General features: G+C 55.3%; 1 protein-coding gene across 2 annotated transcripts in view; it reads left to right on the forward strand.

Annotated features, from left to right (window-relative positions):
- Positions 1 to 5,983: 5,983 nt before the first annotated feature.
- Positions 5,984 to 25,689, forward strand: part of SLIT1 (slit guidance ligand 1) — a 61,217-nt gene continuing 41,511 nt past the window's right edge. For both annotated transcript variants that reach the window (XR_013775010.1, XM_079311913.1), the window contains exons 1-4: positions 5,984 to 6,331; positions 18,203 to 18,274; positions 18,561 to 18,632; positions 19,279 to 19,350. Coding sequence is in view for 1 of the 2 variants with exons in the window: in XM_079311913.1 (XP_079168039.1) it covers positions 6,129 to 6,331; positions 18,203 to 18,274; positions 18,561 to 18,632; positions 19,279 to 19,350 (419 nt within the window). In the remaining variant the exon portion in view is untranslated. The remainder of the gene's footprint in view (positions 6,332 to 18,202; positions 18,275 to 18,560; positions 18,633 to 19,278; positions 19,351 to 25,689) is intronic.

Genomic DNA, 25,689 nt, shown 5'->3' on the forward strand with positions numbered 1-25,689 from the left:
TGCTTACAAAGCTTGAGCCTCGCTTCCCTGTGGAGCAGGATCTCGGCACCCTCTTGCACAAAAGCCTCTGGCTCCATTGTGCCTCTCCCAGGCCGTTCTGCAGCGGCAGCACCAGAGGGGGCTGGCAGCACACGCTGCGGGACGGGACCCCCTGCCCGCCCCGGGGCCCCGCGCCAGATGTGCTGGGCGCGGGCTGGGAGGCGCCTGGCTCTTCCTCCCTGCCTACATCTGGCAGATGGAGGAGGTGGGAGGCTGGGACTACAAATAAAGTGAACAAAAACATAAAGAGCACTGAGAAGGCGGGGGAAGGATGTCTTCAAAATCAAAAATCAGCTCTGCAGCTAGCCCCTAGCATGGTCCTCCAGCTCTAAGGAGAGCCCCTGCCTGCATCCAGGGCCAAGCAGAGCTGTCACAAGGCAAGCTGAACCCTTTCCCTCTCTTTTTCAAGTTATTTTTGGCTACTGGCATCCCCTTGCCATTCTTCAGAGCCAGACCCTGGTAGCCAGTCCTTCAGGCTCATGCCTCTGAGGCTGGTGCTCCTTCCTGCAGATCCTGCAGCCTGAAAGTTTGTCTTCTACAGTGTGGAAATTTCAGTGATGGGGGCAAAGTAGAGATGGAAGGAGTTCCCTTGTCCCACCTCTAGCAGAAACTGACTTTCTTTCATTCTCTAGTAGCTTGTGACTCTGTAAGGGCTGGGGAAGGAGGAGCAAGGATGCAGAGACACATGCTCACAACTTTGGGACTGACGAGGCACAGAAAGGCCATCTGCGTCTGTGGAAGCACAATGAGCCCAAGTGGGCATGCAGCTTATTGATCACACCCCAGCACGGAACCAGCTGCCAGCTAGCCATAAATATGGAGCAGAGCCATCCTCATCTGCACTCAGGGCATCTTCATCAACAAAACAGGACACAGCCTCTGCCTGCCTCATCCATCAGGCTCAGGCACTCCTTATTTCTCAGGTTAGACGTTTTCCCAGTCCAGGGATGTAAGTGCAATGGGGGTGAAAGGGTTTGGTGGGAACAAGCCCTGTTCCTCTAATAACAGAACATTGTCTGTGCTTACCCTGTGGACAAGGTCATCAGCTGAACCCTGAAAACCCACCTGCTCTTTCTGAGAGGCAGGGTTTTATGGCAGAGGAGCTGTTTATGGCACCATGGAGAAATATGTTGGATGTGCTTGGCAACAGCAAATGGAAAGTTAGTCTATTAAACAGTAAATTATCCCTCCAATGCATCTTCATTGAGGAGGGTTAATGAGTGGCTGCAGGCAGAGCGAGTGGGAAAGAGTGTGTGTGCATGCACAGCACGGATGTGGAACAATTGCTACATCTGGGGACCCAGAGCCCCTGATCCAACAATAGCATTTCCATGTGCAAGGCGCTTCACAGACACCTCCTCGCGTGTGGTTTATTCAAACCAGCTTGCACTGCGCTGCGGAGCTCCCAGGCTGTGCCGTGTCCAGCCCGTGCTGGGAACAGCATCTCTTCATCTGCATCGGCCTTTCTCGTGGGCTAGAGCTGTTTTTGGGAGCCCAGGCTGCAGGGCTCAGCCCCTCTGCTCAGCCAGGCCACAAAGCAGGGATGCAGTGCCTGGCACACTGTCCCCCCGCTGCTGTTCCACAGTTGTTCAAGGCAGTCAGACACACTGGGTTCCCCCTGCTTGGATGGTCCCTATTGTACTGGGTTGGGGCAAATCCACCTGCTTGGGAGTCTTGGATTCACCTCAGAGCAATCAGTGGATGCTGTTCCTTTCACTTGGTCCCAATGGTGAAGGTCACCAGGCAGTAAGGCTGCCTGGCTCCTGCAGTCAGTGGGGCGACCTTCACAGAGCAATGCTGGCCACCTTTGGAGGGTGATTGATGGTGGTGTTCACAGGGCAACACTGGTAATGCTGACTGTGCTCACAGGGCAGTGCTGGCAGCTTGCAAGGCAATGCTAGACACATTCACAGGGTGATGCGCTTGGTGTTTGTGAGGGAGGGCTTGTCCCTGCAAAGACACAGGAAAGAGTGCATCCCAGCCCTGCCTGCTGCTGCTGCTACCCAGGCGAGATTTACTGTGATCCCTGTGCCCCCAGCTGCCAGCACCACTCTATAATAGACCCATCAAGGGCACTGTCGTGCTACAGGAGCCCAATAGGTGCCCTAATGCGGCTGACACGCCAGCCCATCCCACACAATGCCTCTCTCCCCCAAGCCCAGTGTGTCTGCCAGGACAAAGGCAGCCTGGCCTCCCAGCATGAGCCAAGCTGGCCAGGCATGACAGATGTGGCCCAGGACAGCCCAGCAGGCCACCCTGCACAAAATCTCTGGGGGACACTAAGAAGCTGAAGGTTGTGGCCACTCTATTTCCAACACATCTCCAGCTGTATGTTATGGCCACTACTCCCCAGACAGGTGCTGCTGGTGGAAGGAAAGGTACAAAGCACAGCCACAGTGCAAGGGATGACAGATCCTGCTGTTGGCAATGCTCCTCAGCAGGGAGGCTGGAGCAGGCACCATGCACTTGTGCTTGTGCTGCATTTGCATGGCAAGGCTTTGGTAGTAGGAGGACTTCTGTGAGAATCAGCTAGAAGCTTCCTCCATGGAGGAAGGATGGAGCCAGTGCCAGTTAGCTTCAAGATGGGTTGACCACTGGCCCATCAGCAATGGTGCTAGCAGCTCTGGGATAATGTATGCAAGAAAGGGAAAAGTTTCTGCACAACACCAGCAGCAGCTATAACAAAGAAAAAATATGTGAGAGGAACAACTCTGCAGACACAAGAGTCAGTGAAAGAAGAGGGGGAGGGGGTGTTCCAGGCACCAAAGCAGATTTCCTTGCAGCCTCTGGTGAAGCCCAGGGTAAGGCAGAATGCACCCCTGCAGCCTGTGAAGGTCCACAGTGAAGCAGAGATTCACTTGCAACCTGTGAAGGCCCCTACATCAGAGCCAGTGAATACCCAAGGGAGGAATGTGAGAAATCCCTGTCCTGTGGAGGAAGAAACAGTAAAGTGTGATGAACTGACCATAGCTCTCACTCCCCATCCTCATGTGTCACTGGTAGGGAGGAGGGAGAGAAAATTGAGAGTGAAGTTGATCCCAGAAGATGAGAGAGATGGGGAAAGGTGTTTGGAAGATTAGGTTTTATTTCTTATTATCCTATTCTGATCTTATATTACTCTGATGAGTAATAAATTTACTCAATTTCCCCAAGTCAAGTCTGTTTTGCCCATGTTAGTAACTGGTTATTGCTCCCTGGCCTTACCTTGGCCTATGAGCTTTATATTATACTTTCTCTCCCCTGGCCAGCTGAGGAGGGAGGAACAGAATGGCTTTGGGGAGCACCTGGTGTCCAGCCATGGCCAGCCCACACTGCCTGTGTTTTAAACACTTCTGCTCTGCAGCAGTGCCTGATACTACCCTGAGAAAGGCTGAGCACTGCTGTGGACAGGTGATAGCCACAGCACACCTTCAAAGAGTGATACAAATGGGCCAGGGTGTGCTGCTCCCCTCTGCATGCCCAAATCCAGGTACAGCACACTGCCTTGAAGCCCAGGCGTGCTGGAAGGTGCCAGCCCAGCCCACAAGAGAACTACAGGGACGAGCTGTGACCCGTCCTGGGTGGGAAGAAATGTGGGATGCTGCCCTGGGGGGCTTGGTTTAAAATTGGCAGCAATTTTTTGTTTGAAGCTTTGTAGCTGCTTCGCATCTTTTTGCACGACAGGTCTGGCGCATACCCTGGAACCCTTCCCCGGATCTTCCCATGAAAACTCCTACAAAAAAAAAGCTTCTGCTTCATTTTAACCAGAGCCCATCAGACAATCCAGATGGTCTCTCTCTCGATCAAGCAGTTTGGCCCAAATCCCGGTGGCAGACGGCAAGACCAGGCCTCCCCTGATAAAGAAGTTTGGGGTTTATTTTTCTCCCTGCTCCTCATCCATATTTAGAGGAACACTGGGATTTTCCCAGGCAGCTGTTGCTCTCTGAGGGCCTCATCACCATCAGGGTGCCTGGGTGACTTGGGATCACCCAATATGCAGGGGCTGAGGTGTGGGACGAGGGTCTTGGAACACAGCCTGTCCCCCCACACTGCTGTCCTGGCTCACCCAGCCCTTGTTGTGTTGGCAGCAGAAGGGTGTTGCTGCAGCTGGACACAGAGATGGAGGGAGCTTGCTTTTCCTGCAGAGCACAAGGATTTGCCTGAGGCAAGTGCTTAAAAAAAAAAAACCAGAGGAAACAAGATCCCTCGCTCCCTCCCGCCTTCCTGCCAGCACTAGAGGTAAAGGGCAGGTTAGCAAGACCCGGTTCTGCTCTGCCAGCCAAGGGGTCAAGGGGAGCTTGTGAGGGAGGGTGATCACAAGCATCACACTAATAGCCACCTTTGGGGGACACCATGCCATTCTGAAACAACCTTCACCCCCCCAAAATTCAGCTAAGGTCTACAGATCAGACCCCTTCAGGTGCCATTGCCACCAGAGTCTCCCTGGGAGCCCTCTGCAGGGCCACCTCTGCAGAAGCTGTGCCAGCAAGGGGTCGGCTCCCAGAGTCCTGGGAAGCAGCTCATCTTCCTTGCTGTCAGGGCTGCTGGGTAGCAACGAGGAACAAACCCCTTTCATCCATCTCAGGCACAGCTTCCTCCTGGGACTGGGGCCAGAGGAAGGAGATGTCACGAAAATGCAGACAGATGATGGGAGCCGGCATTTGGGATGGAAAAGAGCTGCTGATCTGGGCCAAGCTGGTGCAACCCTGTGTGTGTGTATGAAGTGGCCCTTGCTAGAGCAGGACCCCAGGCAGACACCTCCCTTTTGCCCTGATTAAGGAGCTTGTGGAGCTCCATGTGCAGAGGGCATTGATGGAAGAGGCACTTCGGCCCCTGGGACCTGCCACCATCCCTGCAAATATCCACCATGGTCTGTTGTACTGGGGTGTCCAGGCTCACACAGCACTCTCCCACTGTGGTCCAGTGCAACAGGCTCCCATCTCCCCTCCTTCTATGGATTTCCTCTGTGACATTTGCAGCACTTGCTGCAAGAAGCCAGGACTGTGTTGGGCACATCAAAATGCCTGTTGTCTTTTTTAAGGGCTTAGCACTTGGAGCCATGGGGTTACAAGTGTTTCAGGTGTCATCAAACGAGTGACCAGCCCTCCTGGTTACACCCTCCTGCCTTGCACTTGCAGATCTCAGAGGAAAAAACAGAAGGCAATAAAATGAATGCAATGTTTGTGTTTCTGAGATGTCAACTGTTTAGGGCCAAAATAAGATTTCTTGCCTTCACTTCCTTTTGCATCGAAATAGGTGTATTTTGCCTTGTTCTTCCCAGTAGGTTAGCCAAAAAGACATTTGCTTACTTTATTTTTTAAGACGTTCCTTTGGAATGGAAAAGAACATAGCTAATGCCACAGTCAGGACGTCCAAGATTTGCTGTTTGTGTGCGGTGCAAAGCGCAAAGCAGAGCTGGCACCAAGTGCCCTCCGCAGGCCGGGGTGCTGAGCTGCGGGATTCCCGCTCACGGGCCGGGTACCATCCGGCTGGCAAGAGCCCCGCGGGCTGCCAGGTGCCTCACCCGGACTCCGGGGATGGCGGGATGGGATTCCAGGCTGCGGGTGGGAGACAGGCCAGGGCTACCCTAAGCACACCAGGGGATGCGCAAGCTTTTGGCACCCCGAGGAGAGGTGGGAATGCTCTGCCTGCAGCCGCCGGCTCGCAGGCTGCTTGTACCCGGGTGCCGCTGCCCGCAGCCTCTCCCGGAGAAGTCGGGCGCTGTCCCGGGTAGGGGGACCGATCCGAAGCCACCTTCCTGCACGGTCGGGGCGATGCACAGCCCCGACGGCTCCGCGCCCGGGGTGCCCGTGCCCTGCCCGGTCAGGAGCGCTGCCGCCTCCGCCGCCGCGGTACCGGGGGCGCAGGGAGGGGCGCGGGTGGCAGAGGGGGGGCCCGTCGGGGCGGGCAGGGCGGGAGGGAGGAGCCAGCGCGGGGGCTGAGCCTGGGCTGCGGGATGGGGCGGCAGTGAGGGTGGGCGGTGTGCGCCGACGGGGCTTTCGCCCCGCAGCCGAGCCGAGCCGCGCCGCGCCGAGCCCAGCTCCGCTCCCCTCCGCTCCGCTCCCGGTGATGCGCGGCGGCCGCACCGCCTGACCCTGCTGCCCGCTGCCATGGCGGCCCCGACCCCCGGGCGGCCGGCGGGGGTCCCGGCGGGGCTGCGGGCCGCCGCCTGGCTGCTGGCGTGCGCCGCGCTGTGCCGGGGCCGCGCCGCCGCCTGCCCGCCGCTCTGCGCCTGCAGCGGCACCACGGTGGACTGCCACGGCTCGGCCCTGCGCGCCGTGCCCCGCAGCATCCCCCGCGGCACCGAGCGCCTGTGAGTACCGCCGCGCTTTGTCCGCCGCCGCCGGCGGGCGGCCACCGGGCTGCGGGAGCGGCGGGGCCGGGGGATGGTCCGAGGGTGCGTGTCCAAAAGCGCGTGGGGAGCGAGAGCCCCGCGTGGGGGCAAGAACCGCACGGGGGATGCGGCTCAGAGCCTGTCAGGAGTGTGTGCGGGACCCCGTGACGCGGGCTGTCCGCGGCGGGGGTATCCAGCAGCCTGGCTGGGATGTGTGCAAGTGCCCGCCGTGTCTGGTAAGGGCAGTAGGTGGCAAATGCCCGTGGGGCCACGGTCGGCCGCCCAAAAGGTGCGTGTGCAAGAAGCTCGTGGGGTGGGTGATGTGCGGTGTCCCGCTACGCCCGGGGTTGTGCGTCTGTAAATTCCCGTCCAGGGGATACCTGTAGGGGTCTGTTAGGTGAATTTACATGCATCACCCCCTTCCTGAGGGGCGTGCAGTAGCCCGTCGAGGTGGAGAGTAGGGTGTGTGTGTAACCCTTTCTCTGGGTGAGGGTCGTGCAAGGGGTCCGTGTAAGAACCCGCGTGTGCCAGTCTTTGTGCGAGTATGTGGAGCGAGGTTGGGATCAGAGCAGTGCCCGAGGGAGTGGGTTCCTCCGTGAGGGCATTTGAACTGGGGCAGCCCAGAATGGACTGTGAGTGTGGGTGCGCCAGCCCCATGGCACCCCCGGCAGGTGTGTGGCCACCCCTCCAGTGACTTATCACAGGGTAGCTGCGCAGCCACAGGGGTTCTGTAATGGCTTGTGTCACCTCAAGCCCCTACCTGTGCTGGGCACCCCTTTGTCCCGAGGAAACTCTCCTGGGAATGCTGCACATCGTGTTAGGATCAAGTCCCATTGTCCCAGCCTCTCTTGAGACTCCCCCACGGTGTGACCAGCCTTGAGCCGTGCAGGTCGCCCATCGTGAGCCAGACAGCTCACCCATCCTCTCCAGTCCCCTGTGCCTGCACCTCACTGCTCATCAAACCCCTTGCCACGTCCTCGGGTGCTGTGAGGTGTCCCTGGCTCTCTTAGCTGGGCCCCCATAAGGAAGGCTTTTCTCTCACAGTCGTGGTCCTGCTATGCCTGGCTGTGCAGGTCTTCCAGCCTGGGGTTCTGTGGCTGCAGCCCCCCACCAGGGAGAGCAGTATGAGCTGAACGTGTCCAGCCTGCTGGCAGCAGGCTCCTGGCACACAGGAACCCAGTCCCGGCAGGAGAGCAGTGCTGTCTCTCGGTAGCAGCAGGTGCCCCATCCCAGCAGCTACAGTAGAGCACAGTGGCACAGTAGCTGTCTCACCCTGGCCCTGGGGCCAGGCTGCTCTCACATCCCCCTTGCTGTGCAGGGAAGTGTTGAGCTGCTCTCTCCTTGGGCAGCAGAGCTGCAGGATATTTTCTACGACAGCCACACATGGTGCTGTGCTGTGCTGTGCTGTGCTGTGCTGTGCTGTGCTGTGCTGTGCTGTGCTGTGCTGTTTGCAGCTCCTTGAGTGTAACTGTGCCCTTTGCCTGCAGATGGGCAGAGATCCTGCAGGGAGGACTGCATGCATGGACTGCAGACAGCCTGGCAGCTGCCAGGGCTGCACCCGGCATGCAGCATCAAGAGCTCTGCAGGATACCACTTTAGAGGAGTTTTCTTTCCTCCCACCGTAATTATCCTCATACAAATGATTATTACCCCATGCAGCAGCCAGGCTGCTGTGAGTTGCCATCCTATAGAACAAGTTTATGAGGTCTGAGACAGGATCCCCCTTTCTGCTGTGCCCAGGGCAGCGAGAAGGTTTATGCAGAGCCTGCACTAGCCCTTTCTGCCTCTTGGAGAACTTAATGGGGTCCTTCACATCAGCTCTCCCTGCACCTGGGTGCAGGGTCCTGGGGGAGTGTTGGCATCGAGTTCCCACCTCTGCCCGCTGGGCAGGTGCTCAGCACTGCTCAAATGAGGCAATGCTGGAGTGAGCTAATGGAGGATGCTCTTGCTGGGTGTCTCACTCCTGTTCTGGCAGGGCATCTCCTGCTCTGGCACTGGGTCGTGCTCATTGTCTCCCATTCTGCCTCCACTGACCTGGTCCTCCATGTCTGTTGCCATTCAGCAGCTCTGGGTTTTCTGGATTTTAATGCAGCTGGCGATGCCGGATCTTCTGTCTGGACTGAGCTAGACATGCTTGCTCTCTCGTGGGTGTTGTCTGCTGGATAACTACTTCCTGCTGTTTTGCACACCCGTGCAGGTGCTTGAGGGTGTCTGTACAGAGCAGGTCTATCTCCTAGCAGTGAAATCCTGCTATAACAGCTCATAAATGAGTTTCAATTCCCTGTAAGCAAGCTGCAACCTTGCAGTCTCCAGCTTCTCAGTGTTCGATGGAGCAAGGTCACCAGGCAGGCACAGGGGAGTGTGCAGCAGGGTCTGTGCTCAGGATTTGCTCTCTCCAGGGGTCAGCTCTCTGTGGAGAGGTCATCAGTTTCTAACCAGTGCTCTCCTGGGTGCCTCTTTTGCCCTGAGATGCACAGCATGAGCAATGCCAAGCTCACCATGCATCCCACAGTGCCAGTGAGCAGTGGCATCTCTGCTGTTGAATTTCTTTCCTGTTGCATGCCAGTGTTTGGAGCCTCCAGGCTTTCTCCATCCTCCCACCTGGCTGAGCCCCATGGTGGCAGGGGTCAAGCCCCTGGACAGGGCAGCACTGCTGCTGCAGCCATGCCTGCTGGCGCTGCCATTGTGGGGACTCTGTCAGCAGCATCCTGTGACAAAGTTTGTGCTCTGTCACTTTTGAAATACACCCTTTTGCCTTTGAAGAACAGGGAATTACTGGCCTTGCAGAGTCACTGCAACTTTGGAGAACCATGGGCTCTGGAAAAATAGTTTTGTCTTCTGCTTCAGTTTGCCCTGTGGGTAAACTGAAAGGTAAATTTTCCTGGTGGGTGCTGTGCTGTTGGTAGAGAGTAAGGGCTGCAGATGTGTCTAGGATGGACCATGAATGATAGTTGCATGGGAGTGACACAGAACCCCTCATCCCTTGTGCCACAGCACAGCACATTGCTCCCTAAGTGCCTTTTAGTCTGCAACCCATAACCATAAATGGGGGTTTTGCACCTGCACTCTGACTGGATCGGGCTGAGCTAGGTGGCAAGCAGCAAAGCCTCTGGGCACTTTGCACAGATGCCTGTGCTCTGCCTACACCTCTGGCAAGCACAACAGAGGCCTGAAGGCTTTGTAGGCAGGATGGGGTGATAATCCTCCAGCACTACAGTGTTATCTGCTTCCAGGAGTCCCTCAGGCCTCAGCCACCAGAGAAGAGTTGTGGGAGAAGGTCACGGTTCCCTTCCCCATTTGTTTGCTTTTCTTTCTTTCTTGTTTTGAAAGTGTCTCTGAAGAGCAGACTGCCCTGTTGAAGAGGTGGATAGCTCTCCCCACGCCAGCAGGATCAGTGCAAATTTGCCACTCTCAAATGGCAGCTTCCAGCCTGGCTCTTTGCTTGTAGGGGATGAATTGACTGTGATGGCATTGCACTCTCTCCTGCTGTTGAAATTTTTGCCTGACAGCTGAGAATTGCCCCACTTGCCCCTTTAGCCTCCTCCCCAATGAGCTGAACATCCCCCATCTCACTGTGGGCTGTTTGCCCCTCCCCCCATGTGGAAGGCAGCAGAGCTGGATTTGGGGGTCCCTATAATTGCACCCCTGGCTCTGGCTTTTCCTTTCCAGGGTCCCTGGCCCTCAGCATTTAATGCCTTGTTCCCAAACTCTGGAGTTTGCTGAAATGGCCCCATGCAGTCTGTAGCCACCTGCCATCCCTCTGTCTGCATTGGTGGAGGTGCTGAGCTGCAGCCTTTGGGTATGGGAGCACCATGCCAGGCAGCTGCACCTCAAGCACTCTTGCATACTGCCCAGCCATTCCCTGCCAAAGTTCCAGCAGCAAGCTCGTGTTCAGAGCATATTTAATCCATTCACCTGCATCTACCTCTCACCAGTTAATCAAAATGTCTTGCAGCAGCCAGGCTGGTGTAGCTCAGCAGTACTCCTGCATTCCTCACCAGTTGTTGGGCTGCTTCTGCTTTCAGGGGCTTTGGGAATGCTCGTTCTTAGGACCTTGAGAAAGTCAACCTCTCCCTTCCCTGAAGTGCCCAGGCAAGTTCTCAGTGAGCAGTGTGGCTGCAGAGGGTCTGTGCATGCTCTGCAGAGCTCTGGAGCAGGATGCAGGACCTCTGTCCAGCCAGGGCAGTGCTTGGCTGACCCTACATCCCTCAGCTCTCAGGTGAGCCAGTGCTGGACACTGGGAGGATGCAGGCTGCCTTGGGAAGGTAGCCTGCTCAGCCCACTGCAGTGGCTTCCTTGGGAGCCTTCCTGGACAGAGGAAATTTGCAATTCTATTCCAATTTCTCCCTTCAGCTACGTCCAAGGCAGATGCTGTCTATATATTGCCATGGTAACGCTGCGTTCTCACTCTCTATGGAATTGCATGCTGGAAAAATATTAGTTTAAAAAACTATGTTGTGTTTGTATTGACTGAAGTGGAGGCTGATAGTGGAGGATCTATTGTCCCCTGGTTGGGAAAAGTCACCAGTAACAGGCAATAAAGCCAGGCAGATTGGCCTCTGGTGACCACTTCTCACCCCACACAGCAATTGCTTCCCTATAAACCCTTCCTTGGCTCTGTTTTATTGCATCCTTTAAAACAGATATTTTTGCCTTAAATGTGCTGCCACTTTGGTCCTCCAGAGTGATGCATTGTGCTAACTGCAATTCCTTGCTGCTGAGGTGGGAGCAAGGAAGGGGAATTGTTTCCAGCTTTAATTGTAGGTCTCTCTCAGCACCTTCAAGTGCTGTTGCTGCTGTGCCCAGAGCCTGCAGCCCCAGGGTGGGCTGGGCACGGTGACCAGTGCCAGGGCAGGGCAGCTCATATGAAAACAGTCCAGTTACAGAAACAGACTCCTAACAGGATGTGCATTTGCTTCGAGTTTCATTCTCCCTACTTCATTGTTTCCTATCAGAACTCTGGCTGGTAGAAGAGTGAGGCAGCTATAAAAGGCAAAGGCTGCATGAGGGACCCCCACAGGACAGCAGAACCTGCAGCCTGGGGGAGCAGAAGGGATTTGGGGTACCACCAAGGTGGTGTGGGCAGGGAAAGGGAGTCTTGTCCAAGGAAAGGTGTACAAGCCCATGAGCTCCCACTGAAGAGGGGCTTTTCCTGTATCCTTGCTCTGCTTGCTCTCTGGCAGGCTGGTGGAGGAGAGTGCTGGAGCAGGACATGAATGTGGGCAACCAGGGAGCCTGTCTTTGTTGTGCTTCTGAGTCCTTCATGGTTCCCTGCCCACTCCAGAGGTACTTAGTGCTGCAGACCCATCCTCTTGATCTTTACGGCCACTGAAATAACCTTTCATAAAGCCTGAGAGGCGAGGAGATGTTTCTGTGCATATTTTGCTGAAAAGCAGTAAAAACCACAGTTGTGTGTTAGCAAATGGCCTCATCCCAGGGGATGTCAGACCCAGATCACTGCTCCCTGGCAGGCTTCCAGTGCAAGTGGCTCCAAGGCCAGCTCTGGCAGCTGGCCCCTGTCCCCACTCGAGGGACAGCCAGGGACAGCAGTGGTGAGGGGAGCAGAGGTTTTCCTGCTGAACAGCACCAGGGTGCCAGTTAGCAATGGGAGCAGAAGGACAGCCAGGTCCTTGGGGTTTGTGCACTGATGGAAGTGAGAAGGGAATGAGGTGGGATGAGGGGACCTCTCCATGGTGTTGGTGTGAGGTTGGCTCAAGGCTGTCCCCCCAGGAATCACCTCAGACCTCCCTGCCACATTCAGGCTCTGAGGCTGTGCTGACTGTCTGCTTCCCCAGCATGCATTTTGGATGCACTTGCTGCTCAAAATAGCAGAGGCAAGTGTCCTGTGGGGGAGACAGGCTGCTAGAGGAGGAAGATCAGAAAAAGGGAAGATTAATTTTTAAAGCGATGCAGCCAAGGAGCAGCCCTGGGCACCAAGAGTGAGAGAGATTCAGGCTCCTGGCCCTGGATATTTCTTGTTTGGAGGAGGCCCTACATCCCACATGGGATGACCCAGGAGACCCATCTGGTCTGGGATTGAGTAGGCACCTGTAACTGAGCAGTTTGAGTGCACTTGTCCTGTCATCCCTGGTGTGAGCAGCTCCAGGAAGGATAAACCAAAGAGATTTTGCTGGGGAAGATGCAAAGTGGAACTCAATCTGATGAGTGGCAGGATGAAGCCTGAGGGCTGGGCAGCCTCCCCTGCCCTGGGAAGCAGAGGAGCTACAGAGCAACTCCTCACCAGGGTACACAGCACAGCATAAAAAGCCATATTTTGTGGGTATCCAGGAAAATCTGTTCTCTTGGCTGAGTCTCACTTTCCATATTTATGAAACAGAAATGCCCTGCTGCCTTTTCTCTCTCCACTGGGGTTCAGAGAGGTTATTTATTTATTTTTAGTGTCAAGGTGGTACACCACAGTGCTGTGTGAGTGTAAAGCATTCCCTGACTGCGAGCAGCTAATGGCTGTGGCATGAAAACCCCAGAGAGAAGTTAGGAGAACAGAAAGCCTTGTGGATCCTCAGTGTTACTCGCATGATCGATGCTGTTTGTAATGCTTAAAGATCTGTGGTGATGCTGCCCTGCTGTAGTAGCTGGTGAAAGCCTGCAGAGCCTCCTGTGCTTGGGGCTGAGGGCAGTGATTCTGAGATGAGCCCAAACAGCACACAGCTGCTCTTGGCTCTGCTTGTTGGGCACCTGCAGGCAAGGCATTCACCCCGTGAGTGACACCCCTAAAGGGACTTCCATGTATCCCTTGGACACCTTTGCTCTTCTTGAGGGGTCTGAGAACAGGGGTGGGATGGAAAAGGAGAAGAAGGTGCTGAGCCCCTTGGGCAGCTGTGTCAGCCCAGGACATGTGTGACCAGTGTCTCCTCCCTGTGAGTGGGCAGCAGCACCCTGTAATTCCTTGGAATCTTGGAGAGGATGGAGTTAACACCCAGCCATGGCCATATGGGCTGCAGAGAGCTGGTGAATGTGGTGCTGGTGCTGGAGGGGACCAGCTCTCCCAGGACTGACGAGGGCCTCTGCCCCACGTTTCCTTGTTTGAGCAGCTCAGTGAGCCTGTGCTGGGGCTAAGTTACATTCAAGCAGCCGGATAAAATCTTGAGAAGACTTGAAAAGTGCAATAAAGGTGTAGGATGAAAGGTTGCAGCTGCTCTGTCCCCCAGAGCTGAGGACAGGGGTCAGTCTGGAGTGTAAGCCTCATCCATGTTTCCATTAGCAGTCTGTGTGATGGGACACGAGCGGCTTGTGACAGTTGCAGATGCCACCAGGCTGGGAGAGATGGAAGAGGGCTGGAAAATGGCTGAGATTTCAGAGTGGGCTTGGTGAATGGGAGGAATGAGCTGACAGAAAGGAAGTTGTTGCCTGAGGACTCGAGGAAAGTGTTTGGTGGGAGGGAATCACCAACAGCACAGATGTGGAATGGGAGCACAAACAGAGCTGATCCTGCCCCTGCAAGCCAGAGGGGCCCTGAGGGAGAGCTGTGCCCTTGGGGAAGTGGGCTGGGAAGGAGGCGTGCATAGGCAAGATCTCTGCACCATGGTGGCCTGGGCAGGCAAAGATGGGGTTCATCTGCTGTGGGAGGTTTGTTAATGACCCTGGAGGCTGTGGGAGGCAGGGGCAGTGATGTGCTGGAATAAGGCACAGGGTAGTGTCAGTCCCTGTCCTTGAAGGAGCAGTGCATGAATCTGGCTGGATTGATGGAGGGTGGCAGAGGTGCTGTTGTGGGGTGTGTGACCTTCCAGCCTTCATTTCTCTGCTTCCCTGATGATTATCTGGCTCCAGCTGGGGTCAGGGCTCTGGAATGGGGGCTGTGGAGCTGCTGGGAGGGGAGCCATGCCCTTGGGGCCAGCGCTCTGAGGCGAGGGCAGGGATGGCAGAGCAATGGAGACATCGAGAGGGGGACACGTCTCATGGCCAGTACCAAACCCCACCGGGCACCAGGGCAGGGGCACAGATCCTCTTCAGCAGCCCTGCAGTCGCTGCCCAGAGCTCTGGGCACCTGCTCTGTGCTGCCTCTGATGGGCCAGGGCACATTTTGCCACTGGTGGGTGTAAATGCAGGAATTCCTCTCATAGACTTGCCCTCTGCATTCTTAAAAGCAGGATTCTGGGGAGCAGAGCAGTTAGGATTTCTGCCTCAGCAGGAGAGCAGAGCTGAGCTGAGCCACAAGGACAGGAGTCACATGTGTGCTGAATAGCTGATGCTTTGGAAAGGAGTAGGGACAGTGGGATTGCGCTGTCTGCTCCTTCCCGCTCCTGATAAATCAGTGCCCAGGGAAATATCATTCATGTTGGCTGTATTTAATAAATTAACTCTCAGCATTTGTGCTCTCTGAGGTTGTTACTGAGTTAGTGTAGCTCCAAACCCTGCAAAGGGAAAAGACACATCAGACCCCCTGGGAATGGATAAGCCATCCAAATCTAGAAACCAAATATAAACGCAGACTATGCAAATCCAGTCTAACGAACCCTGCTGCAGCACAGACATCCCATCTGGGAGTGGGATGATCCACAAGCAGTGTAGCAAAGGGACTGATTGTTTTAATGACTTTCCTCTTCCCAGGGAGAAATGGGAGGGGGGGTTTCTGAAACTTGAGGATTGCAATTGAAAATTCACTGCCTCTCCATCAGCAGTGTGAGATTTGGGGTGCTGGAGAGGCAGAGGAAGGCAACCTGGATGAACTTGAGGGTGCTTTCTGGTGTTAAATCCTTTGAATTGGAGAGGAAAGAGCATGCCCTGTGTTTCTGCTTTCAAGTCACAGTCCAGAAATACAACCAATCTGCTGGGCAGTTCCCCAGACACATCAGTCCTTATTGAAGCTCTGCTGTGTGGAGCAGGGCAGAGTGTTTTGCTTCACTAGGAAAGGGCATGGAGGCAGTGGGTGAGCAGCTGAGCAGCAGGGATCTGGCCTTCTGGGCACTGCAGAGTGTAATTTATCTCCATGAGGACCTGAAGGGGGTTCAGAGGGGGAAAAATGTCATGAAGTTAAATGGCAGTGTTGCCTCGGCATCCTTACAAATAAGCTTTACCTGCTGTTCGTTCCCATCTTGATAGCAAAGGCCATCATTTACCTGAACAAAGGCATGGAAGGATGCTGGGAGCAGTTGTCAGGGAGCACACAGAGCCAGTCCCTGAGGGAGGAGGATTGTCAAGGGGCCCTGAGACACAGCCCCACTTGGGGATTGCCACCAGCCCCACTGGTTCCCCAAAGATGTTCAGCAGGCATGCAGGGAGTGGAGGCTGGGGTGGGCTGCAGACCCAGGGTAGCTGGTCCTGTTGTGCCTTCTGATGCCACAGTCTTTGGGCTGCAATGTCCCAGCAGATGATTTGGAGAGAGGGCAGAGGGACTGGCCATGCCTTCCACGGCTCTTTGGTGTTTTTTTCATGTTTCCATGCTGTGCTCTGCCTCTGGCTAAGGCTCTGGGATGCTGGTGCTCTGGGGACAGCACCACCTTGGGCTTTGCAGGCTGAGATGTCAGTCCTGGCTTTCAGGTTTGGCAGGTCTAAATCAAGCCTGTCTGTTCTATCCCTCTGCAGTACTGGAGATGTCTCAGCTTCCAGTTACACATTGTACTGGAATTGTGCTCTGGCTACACAGCCAGAGTAATGTTAGGTACGTTCAAAGGAAGGTGACACGGGGGTCCTGCTGGGAACCCTCCCTCAGCAGGAGTTCAAATGGGTGCTGTTACCTCCAGTGTGGCCCTGGAGATCTTACAGACAATCTTCTTTGCCAAGGAATCTTTAGGGCACTTGGAGGAAACCACTCCTGAAGCTGCGATTTCTCCCTGTCCTTGTCTAACTCCAGAGCTGTGGTCCATCAGGAGGTGGGCACACAACAACGCTTACCAAAAACCCTTTGTGATGACAAACATCCTTAAAATGTGTGACACACCCCAGAGCTTCGTGCTGGGATTTCCAGCCTGGCTGACCATGGCTTTTGCTCCTGCTGAGAGGGTCGGGTCCTCCTGCTGAGGAGGCCGATCCCCGCAGCCTGCTGTGCCCTGCGTGCTGCTGCTGCTGGAAGCGGTGGGGCTGCACCCCCGAGTGTGGGTTTCAGTTTAATCACTGGGGCTGAGGCACCTCTATTCATTCCCGCCTGCATTCATCTGTGTCCTAGTAACGCTGCTCTCCCAGGCTCCTTCCCAGCGCAGGCACACACGGCTGGATAATGGCAGGAGCCCGGCAATCGCGGCGCTGAATAGCGCTGTAATTACGAGGCTGTAATGGCGAGCTGGAACTCATTAGCCATTATCAGCCGTGTGAGAGGACAATGCAGCACCCCGGGGTGCGCGGCTGCGCTGCCTGCGCCCGGTGGCCCCGCACGCTGCTCGGTGGCCCCGGGGCCAGCCCGCCGCTGACCCCGGCCCCTCGCACGGCTGCGGAGCCCGGTGCGGGGAGCCTTTGGCTCTGGGTGGGAATGATAGGCCGTGTATTCAGCCAGTGAGGCATTCCTGCCCCTGGACCCACTGTCAGGGCTCTGCAAGTTACAGATCCCCCTGCCCAAGCACCCTAACCTGCTCCGTGGTGGCACTCTGCTGTCTCTTTCCTTCCCTGGCTCCAGCAGCTCATCCTTCACTTAACTGCCTTCTCCTCCTGGTGCTTGTATGTTTCCCCTTGATTTCCGCGTTTGTGTTCAGTGCAGGCAGTGGGTCTCCAGCGTGGGAACCCTCCCTGGGCCCTGCCCTTGCACAGAAATCCTCCATCCCCTGCACACGCCTTGGGCAGGTTGGCCTTGTGGCAAGAAGCAAGCTTGCCGTGCTTTGTGATGCTAACAGGGGAGACTGTCTCCTGCAGTTTGGGGCTGCACAGAGATCCCCCAACTCTGCAGATTGTGAGTCCCAGGGCTGAGGGTCCTGCTTTTGCTACAGTTACCGCATCCTGTAATGCAGAAGGCGCTGCAAAGCTGGCTGTGAGATGCAAATCTATGCAGCTTCTGGCTTGATGTATTTTAAAGCAGGATAATCCTCGCAGGAGCATGCTGAGGAGAGCTGGGGAAGGTGTAGCCAGCGGGCTGGGAGCAGAGACCCTGCCACATGTGTGTCCAGCAGTGGGACACATATTCTGGTGCTCAGCAGAGCCTGGGAAGGACCCAGGCCGTGGGGTGGGTGTAGATACCCCTTATTTCCACCAGCAGAACAAGCAAGGAGGGAGGGGCAGCATCTCCTATTTGGCTGCATTGCTTGTCCCTGTGCTCGCCCAGGGCTTTTGAATGTGAGTGATGCCACAAAGCAGCTTGTCCTGTGCAAGCTTCTCTTGGCAGGTGAAACCTGAGTGTGGCTTATTCTCCAAGTAGAAGGTGTGAAATGGCTGTGTGCTGAACCGGTTGTGATGCAAGGGTAATGGCAGGAGCCATTATCATGTAAGTGTCATGTAAATATGTAAGTGTCTTGCAGCTGGGTATTGGAGGGATCCTGCAGTTCTGGGGACTTTAGCTTGTTTCTTGTTACCCTTGCCTTCTCTAAGCAGCTCCGTGTGTTTGGGATGACCTTACCAGGTGATAGCTTCTTTTGAAGGATGGGGTGACATGCATTCCATGGGGGGCATCTGGAATGGGGACAGGGAGGAGCTGGACAGCCCCTGCCTCTTGTTGCCTTATGGACCATGAAAAATGCCAGCTTACACAGCCACAGCCAGCCAGACTTCCGTGTGCCCAGCACTGCTGGTCACTGAGGGTGAGGTTCCTCTCTGGAGCCAGGGGCATTCCTGGTGAGAGGCCACAGAATTGCACCAGCCCCTACTGTCCTTCGGGCCCTGCCTGCCCTTTTTGGGGAGGTACTGGGGATGCCCAGTGCCTGGCTGCTTCCTGAGAGCTTCCTTGCTAATTTCTTCCTCTTCTTTCTGCAGGGAGCTCAATGGCAACAACATAACACGAATCAACAAGAATGACTTTGCTGGGTTGAAGCAGCTCCGTGTCCTGTGAGTTCCTGATGAGGGGCCAGCTGGCCCCACCTTGGTGGATATTGTGCTTGGTTTGTGGCCTCTCCTAGGGCTGATGGAGTTACTCAGCCTCTTTCTGTGGGCTTCAGCCACCAGGGCTGGAGGGTATTGTGTTGGGCTAAGCATCATGGATTTCCAGCTGGGAGAGAGTGGGAAGAGCCTGGGTTGTGGTGATGGGATAATGGCAGTGAGGTGCCCTGGGTCAAAAGAAGTAATGGGGGCACTGGGAACCACATCTCCAGAAAACTGACCCCTCTCTCTGCAGGCAGCTGATGGAAAACCAGATCAGCATGGTGGAGCGTGGGGCATTCGATGACATGAAGGAGCTTGAGCGGCTGTGAGTGTCTGGTCATGGGGGGAGGTTGGTGAGGGGCTGCTGGATTTAGTTGCAGAGAGCATCCTTTCCTTTTTTCCTTAAACCCTAATGTATCAGTGCTGCCTGACTTCAAACAGCTTCTCTTCTGCATGGCAGTGGTATTTTACAGTTTGGGAAGCACACCTATTTCTGTTTCTATAGATCTGAGAGTCCTTTCTGATGCTTAAAGTGAGGAGCAGGTTAAACACAAATGACTTTTGCTGTATCAGCTGTGTCCTGTGTGTTAGCAAGGGAGCTGTAAGTTCTGGTCCAGTACTCAGTAAAATAGCTCAGCAGTTTAAAAATCCCAAGCTGCTCGAGCAAATATGAGGAGCTGAGCGAGCAGCAGGTTAAGAGTGCAGTTAAGCAGCAGTCAGCAGTTAACAGCTTGGAGTCCTCTCTGCACATAATTACAACATTGTGTGTAGATCTATTAGTGCCCTGTGGTTGTCCCTGCCTGGGACTGTGGTGAGCAGGATGGGGGTGTCCTTGCCAGGTGGGATGCTCTGCTCCATTGGCCTCTCTGAGTGAGCCAAAGTACCCAGCTCTGCCTGGTGCATCCAGCTGGGCTGCAGATGGAGTCATTGCTTTGTCCCCCAGACCCTGACCCTTTTCTTCTTTCCCTCAGACGGCTGAACCGCAACCAGCTGCACTCCCTGCCTGAGCTTCTCTTCCAGAACAACCAGGCGCTGTCACGGCTGTAAGTACCTGCTGTGCCCACAGGGCTGCCCTGCCCAGCAGTGCTGTGGGGGCTGCCTTGGGGTTTGGAGGGGCACTGATGTCTCAGGAGGGTGCTGCTCCTGGGGGGTTGTGCTGGTGGTTACTGGTGTGTTGTCCCAATGAAAGCTCGACACGTGGCAGGGGGTGCAGGGTGTTTCTGTGTGACCTGAGCATGCACAAGGTGGGAAATGGGCTGTGACTTGCAGGAGGCCTGAGACTGGCAGTGTTAAGGGTGTCCCTGTGACACATGGGGGTATGGGATGAGATGCTGGCAGTGTGGGCTGGGTCTGGCATCGCAGAGCTGAGCTGTGCCTGCACAGTGTCGGGTGGAGAGGTGCTGTGAGCTCCTCAGACTCCTCCCTGGGTGTGGATCATGGGTTCTGGAGCAGGGTTCCCTTACACACTAGCCCAGGTTCTCATGAAAGGAGGGGGTGTCCCCAAGGGGATCACATTCTGCCCAGAGACCTTCATGGGGCACAGGGAGCCCCACAGCCCTGCTCAAGAGCTGCCTTTCTGTAGGTGTCTGGAGAAGGAGGGGGGAGCCCTGCCTGGGGCAGATCCAGCTCTTCATGCCTATTGCCCCCTCCTCACATTGCTCTACTTGTCCCCATCCCTGCCTGTACCTCTGCACCTGCAGAAACAACTCCAGGGACTGTCTCTTGCTGTGGAAGTCCCAGCTTCACAGATCTCTACTCCTCCTCCCTCTGTGCAGCAGCAGGCTGCTTGGGGAGGGCTGCTGGGGCTTTGATAAATATTCTCTGTTCCATATTGGGTTTCCTTTGCCTGGGGCTGTTTTGCTCAGGCAATGGTGCTTTCAGCAGTGCCAGCATTGTTCAAACAAAGTGTTTACAGGCTCTCAGCTATGTCAGGCACCACATACATTGGGAAGGGTGCTGTGAGGAGGAGAGGGTGCATGCCAGACTGGGGCTGGGTGCTCTCCATCACTCAGAGAAGCAGCTTATACCCTGTGTGTTGGGGTGGTAGTTGCCAGGACACAAGCTTTCTGCTTGCTGCATCTTGTATCTCCATCGATCAGCTGTGACATGAGGATGCCAGGTCCCTGCTGAGGCAAGGCAGGAATGGATGAAATAACTGAATGTGCTGAGACATCCCCAGGACAGGCATGGCCATGCTGGGGCCAGGCAGCCCTGCCTGTGTAGTAACAGTGCCAGGGAGTCAGTCCCGAGTCTGGCCCGAGGCGTGTAACGAAGGGTTAAAACGCTGTGTGGGTTGCCAGCATGGGACGTGTGAAGTGGTGGACAGGCGCCAAAGATGGGCCTAGGTAATGGCAGCTGATAGCACAGGCGTTCAATTAATTATCAAATGGCATTTGTTGAGCTCAGCTGTGCCATATCCAGGCGCCAGCGAGGGCCCATCCTCCTCCAGCCGCCCATTGCGTAACAGAAACACGGGCAAGAGAATCATTCCACAAATATTTGTGTTTCCTTCTTCATCTTCTCTAGATTTTAATACCAGGCTCTTTAAACAAGCAAGCCCTAACAATTGACTGTGGAGATGCAGAGGAGCAGCTCGTGTGTCCCCTACACATGCAGTGTGCCCCTACACAGCTGCCAGCTCGTGTGCAGCCAGGACTGTGCCACGGTGTGCACAGGGCTGTAATACCACCAGGGGTTTAAGAGGGCTATGCAAGGTGCTCCTTGCAGCCACCTCACGTTCAGGTGCATTTCAGCCTCTTCCCATTGTTTTACTGCTTACTGCAACGTGGTGGTAATTTCAAACCTTTTCCCTCCCACCCTGTCTTGTTTTCTGGCCATTTTTGCCATGGCAAACTGCCTGGATACCAGCACCTGGAGCTTTTCTTGTTCAATCTGGGGCCATGTGCATGGACTCAGATTTTGCAGCTTCTCAACTATAGCTGGTGCCAAAGCTCTTGGGGAGATTTGATGCATGCTTGGACAAGAGGGTCCTTGTGATGAGGATCAGGGTACACACTGAGCCACCCTCCAGCCTCCTCTGCAGCATGTTCCCTCTCTCCCCCCCACATTAATGAGGATAGGGATGCAGAGCTGGGGTCTGCTCAGAAAGCACATCAGGAGCCAGTGTCCTGGCAGATCCTTGAGTTCTGCATTTGTGCAACAGAGCCCTATGTGCCAGAGGACCTGCTGCTCCCTCTCCCTGAGGTTGCTGGTTTCTGAGGTGCTTGGGGGGATGGCAGGGCAGGGGGTGTGTTGGGTGGCTTGTCTAGGCACACATGCTGACTTAGCAGGAGGTGGGATCTGGACCAGTGCTAGCCAACCAGTGCAGGAGGTCATAAGGACACTCTTAAATTGCTGCAAACCCGGGTCAGGCTACAGGGATATGAGTCAGTGGGGAACAGGTTTAAGCTAAATTGAAATCAGCTCTCCTTGAATGAAATTGGAGCCTCCCCACTGGGTTTTGCACTTGTTTAACTGCTGAAATGGATCTGGGGTGGCCCCACTGCTCAGGACCCCCTCCCTGCCCAGAAACAGGCCAGGACCTGTGCTGGTCTAGGAAAAAAAGGCTCTTACCAGCATCATTTTCTTGCAAATCCTGATCTCCAGATGACTTCCAGTAAACAGGCCTCCCCTTGATCTGCTGACTGCGGCCACCCATGTCATGCTTCTTGAGTTCTGGAGTCCTTGCTAGGTCCTCATGTCCTCACACCATTGTACTGGGAGGTCTTGAATTAGCAAATCTGACTGAATGAGTCAAGCTGAGATCTGTTTAGGTGGGAAATGAGGCTGTCAGGTGGCAGCTGAAGCAGAAAGCCAGGGGTGGATGAGAGGAGCTGCTGGGGGTTGCTTAGATGAGCCCTTGCATGCTGACCTGGGGTGCTCCAGCTTTTTCTAGACATAGTCTTGATGAATCCTTTTCAACACATCAGTAACACAGAAGATGAGGGCAAATCTGTTAATTAGGGGTATGTGATACCCATAGATCAGTTTCCTACTGTACCTTTCCTACTGAACCTGAAAATTTTTCAGGAGCCCAAGAGGAGTCCCTCAGGTTCAGGTTGGGATGGAGAGCTCTTTGTCCACCTCCTGAGTGTCCACCTCCTGGTGGTACTTGGTGGTCTCCCAGCCCAGTTCGAGCTACAATTAGTTATGTAGAACTTGGCTGTAAAGAACATTTGTGCATCAGGATAATGGAAAGGATTGGAGTTAAACCTGATCAGTTGGGGCTTAAATAAACTGGGGAATGGCAGGAAAGGGCAAACAGAAAGCAAACCTCAAATGAGGGCTGGGGGGAGGTGAGATGCCTGGAGAGGAATGTTTTCCCCTTGGAATTTGGGAATATTGAGCTGACGCCTGCTCAGAGCCCATTTCAGTCTGGGATTTTGGTGGGGGGAGGTCCTTGGCAGTGGGGCCAGGAGGCAGGGGGGGCTCCCTGTGTGCCTCCTTTATTTATGTCCCTGCAATAAGTGGATAACTCATTAAGCAGTGCTGGTAGCTGGAAGTGGTGCTGATCTGAGGTTTCGCTGGAGAGCGCCTGACCTCAGTGACCCATTCTCAAACTGGGTTTAATTAAACTGTCAGCACTGGATGGAAGAACAAAGCTTTGTGGGCTCAGGGGGGAAAGCCAGGGTCCCCCAGCAGCTCACTGGGGAAGAGCACATCTCCTGTGAAGTGAAGAGCTGATAAAGAGATGGATCTTTTCTTCCAGTGAGGATTACCCAAGCAAGAAGGTGACCTCTTCTATTGCAGTGCTCAGTGTTGGTCCCCAGTGTGCCACAGCCATATACATCTTGGCTCAGCAATGATGCTTCAGTATTGCCCTGATGCACACCAGGAGCCAGGGGGATGCTGGTAGACCTTCCTTCACCATCTCTCCCAGGCTGGCAGGAGTTGGGGTTTTTTGGGTTTCCCAACAGCCCCCAACTGAAAAAGCAAGCTGAGTTTCTCTCTGCTTCCTTGGGAAGCATGGGGGGGAAGGATGAAAAAGTAGTTTTGTAGCACTCTCTCCCTTCTCTGCTCACCTCCCCTTAAAACCTCCTCCTGAAGGTGTTTCTGAGTCCCTTTGGGGGTTCTGGATGGGGGATGATGGAGGAGAGAGGAGTCTGGAATGGCTGCAGCAGCAGGATGAGGACAGAAATGCTGTGGGCACATCATCAGGAAGGCAAAAACGTGGGCTGCTGAAATGTGCCAAAGGCAGCCAGGATGGCTATAAATAAATAGTTTTCTCCAAGGGAAGCTGAGCTGATGCGAGGGAGGAGAGGAGCAGTGGGTGCTCGGCTGTGAGGAGCTCTGGGGAGTTGCTCCTGCAGGGGAGTCACAATCCCGGATGGATGCATCCCCATGGGAGTCCCTGCCCAGTGGTTTCCCTGAACAAAAGCTGCAGTTGCTGCTCCTTGCTTAGGCAAAGTGGAAGCTGAGAGAGAATGAGCAGAGAGTAGGGGGGGAAAAGGTCTTGTCTCCAGAAGGAGGGAGATTTAGGACACGGGCCACAAACTCTCAGTTTCTGTCAGACCCATGCCAGCAAAAATGGTGAAGGAGATGGTGCCACATCTCAGCTGGCAACCGAGCCCAGGGGGAAGGGCTGCCGTGCTGCTCTCAGTCTGTAAGGGCAGGGGCTCCCTGGAAACAGCATTAACATCTCAATCAGGGCTGGTGACTTTCTGAGCCGGGGACATGTGAAATGTTGTAGGAGCTGGGGGGATTGTCACGCTCCCGTGAGACTCTTCTCCTGCAGCCAGAGCCTGCAGAGGAATAGTGATGCTCTAGGACTGCCTCTGTCTGGGAGCTGACAGAGGGACCAGGGGCTGGTCCAGACCCACCGTGGACCCAGGGGTATTTAAAGAACTGTGAGTTTTGAGCTGAGTGGCACAGAGCCCCACAGCTGGGTGTGCTGCCTGGTTAGGAGAGATGATATTAGGGAGCCCTGGGGCAGGTTCCTTCACCTCCCCTGTATTTGACTAAACCCAACCCTAATTGCCTTTAGAAAAGCAGGCAGAGAAAAATGGAGGGCTGCTAAATAACTTGAGAAAATGCAAATGACATCCTTCAAGAAGGAGAGGATCACAACCACGCCAGAGGAAGCTGTGAGCTGAGTAGTAGCAAAACAGGGTGACAAGTGAAAAAGGAGCTGTCAGGGAAAGGAATAACAAAACAGGCCCCGCTCAGATGGGGCTGGCTGCGCGTGGGAGGTGTTGCTTGCGAGACTGTACTAGTGACCGTTCCTCTTCGGGCTGTGCCAGGAAAACCCCAGATAGGGAAAGCAGAGATGGAGGAAAAAATGTATGCTTGGTGGCTGCTGGATAAAGGAGTGGTCCTGTGCCCCCACAGTGGACAGTCATGCTGGTGCCAGGTGGGAGGTGTGGGTGCCAGGTGGGGACGCTCTCTGGGGAATGCATCTGCCACAGCTTTGCTCCCTCCCGGCGGGGGAGACTTGCCTGAGCCCCGTTTTCAATTTAGTGGGGGATATTTGGTGCCTGCCTGCTGGTTGGCTCCCTGCACATGCTGTCACTGTGGTGGGCTGGCTCTGGCTGTGCCCTGGATGTGCTGTGCCAGACACCTGCCCCCACCTCCCACAGTCACTTCTGTTGGGCTTTGGTTGAGGTTTGCTCCCAACAAGGTTTTGTGCTGGTTCTGGAGCTCGGCAAGTGCCCAGGAGCCTGCAGCCTCTGCGTGGGAAGGGGCCTATGGGCACAGCATTGTGTTTTCATCTTCCCAAGCTGGAGCAGGGTTGCTTTGGCTCCCCAGGCACGTGCCCCCTTGCTCTTTGCACAGATGTGTGTGTGCTGGTGTTCTGTGCAGATGTCTGCGGTCCAACAGCTAAGTGCCAAGATCAGAGCAGAGAGCAGCTTTCCTGGAGCAAGCATCCCTGCTTCCCCTGCCCCAGCATCCCTCGTTTTGTCCCAGCTCCCCCTCCAGCAGCATCCCCCTCCCGTTGCCGGGTGAGGGCCAAGTGTCCCCGCTGTCACCATGCCCACGTTTTGGACTGCGGGTGCCGTACCCCATTGCGCTCCCCGACAAAGCTCCTTCTGTTGGGGACAGAGCAGGGCTGGGGGGGCCAGGCTGGGATGTGTCCCCCCGAATACCAATGAGGAGGGGCAGCGTGTTTACCCCTGGAGCTGGGGGAAGGGGGGAGCTGCGGGGTCTGTGTGCTTCAAGACACCCCCCACACCAGCTGGGGGGAAGGGGAAGGGAGGCCTCTCCGCAGCCCCCGGGAACAAAGAGTCAGTGTGGCTCGTGACAGCTCTAAGGAAACGCAGGGAAACAAATGTGCCACTAATAGGTGGGGAGGTTACCTAGGGGAGGATGCTGCCAGGCGGGCGGGCGGCCAGCCCCCTCCCCGGCAGGCTGCCAGGCGCTGGGGGATGCTCCTGGCACCCCAGCCT

This window comes from Erithacus rubecula (genome assembly GCF_903797595.1).
Source record: "Erithacus rubecula genome assembly, chromosome: 9".
NCBI lineage: Eukaryota > Metazoa > Chordata > Aves > Passeriformes > Muscicapidae > Erithacus > Erithacus rubecula.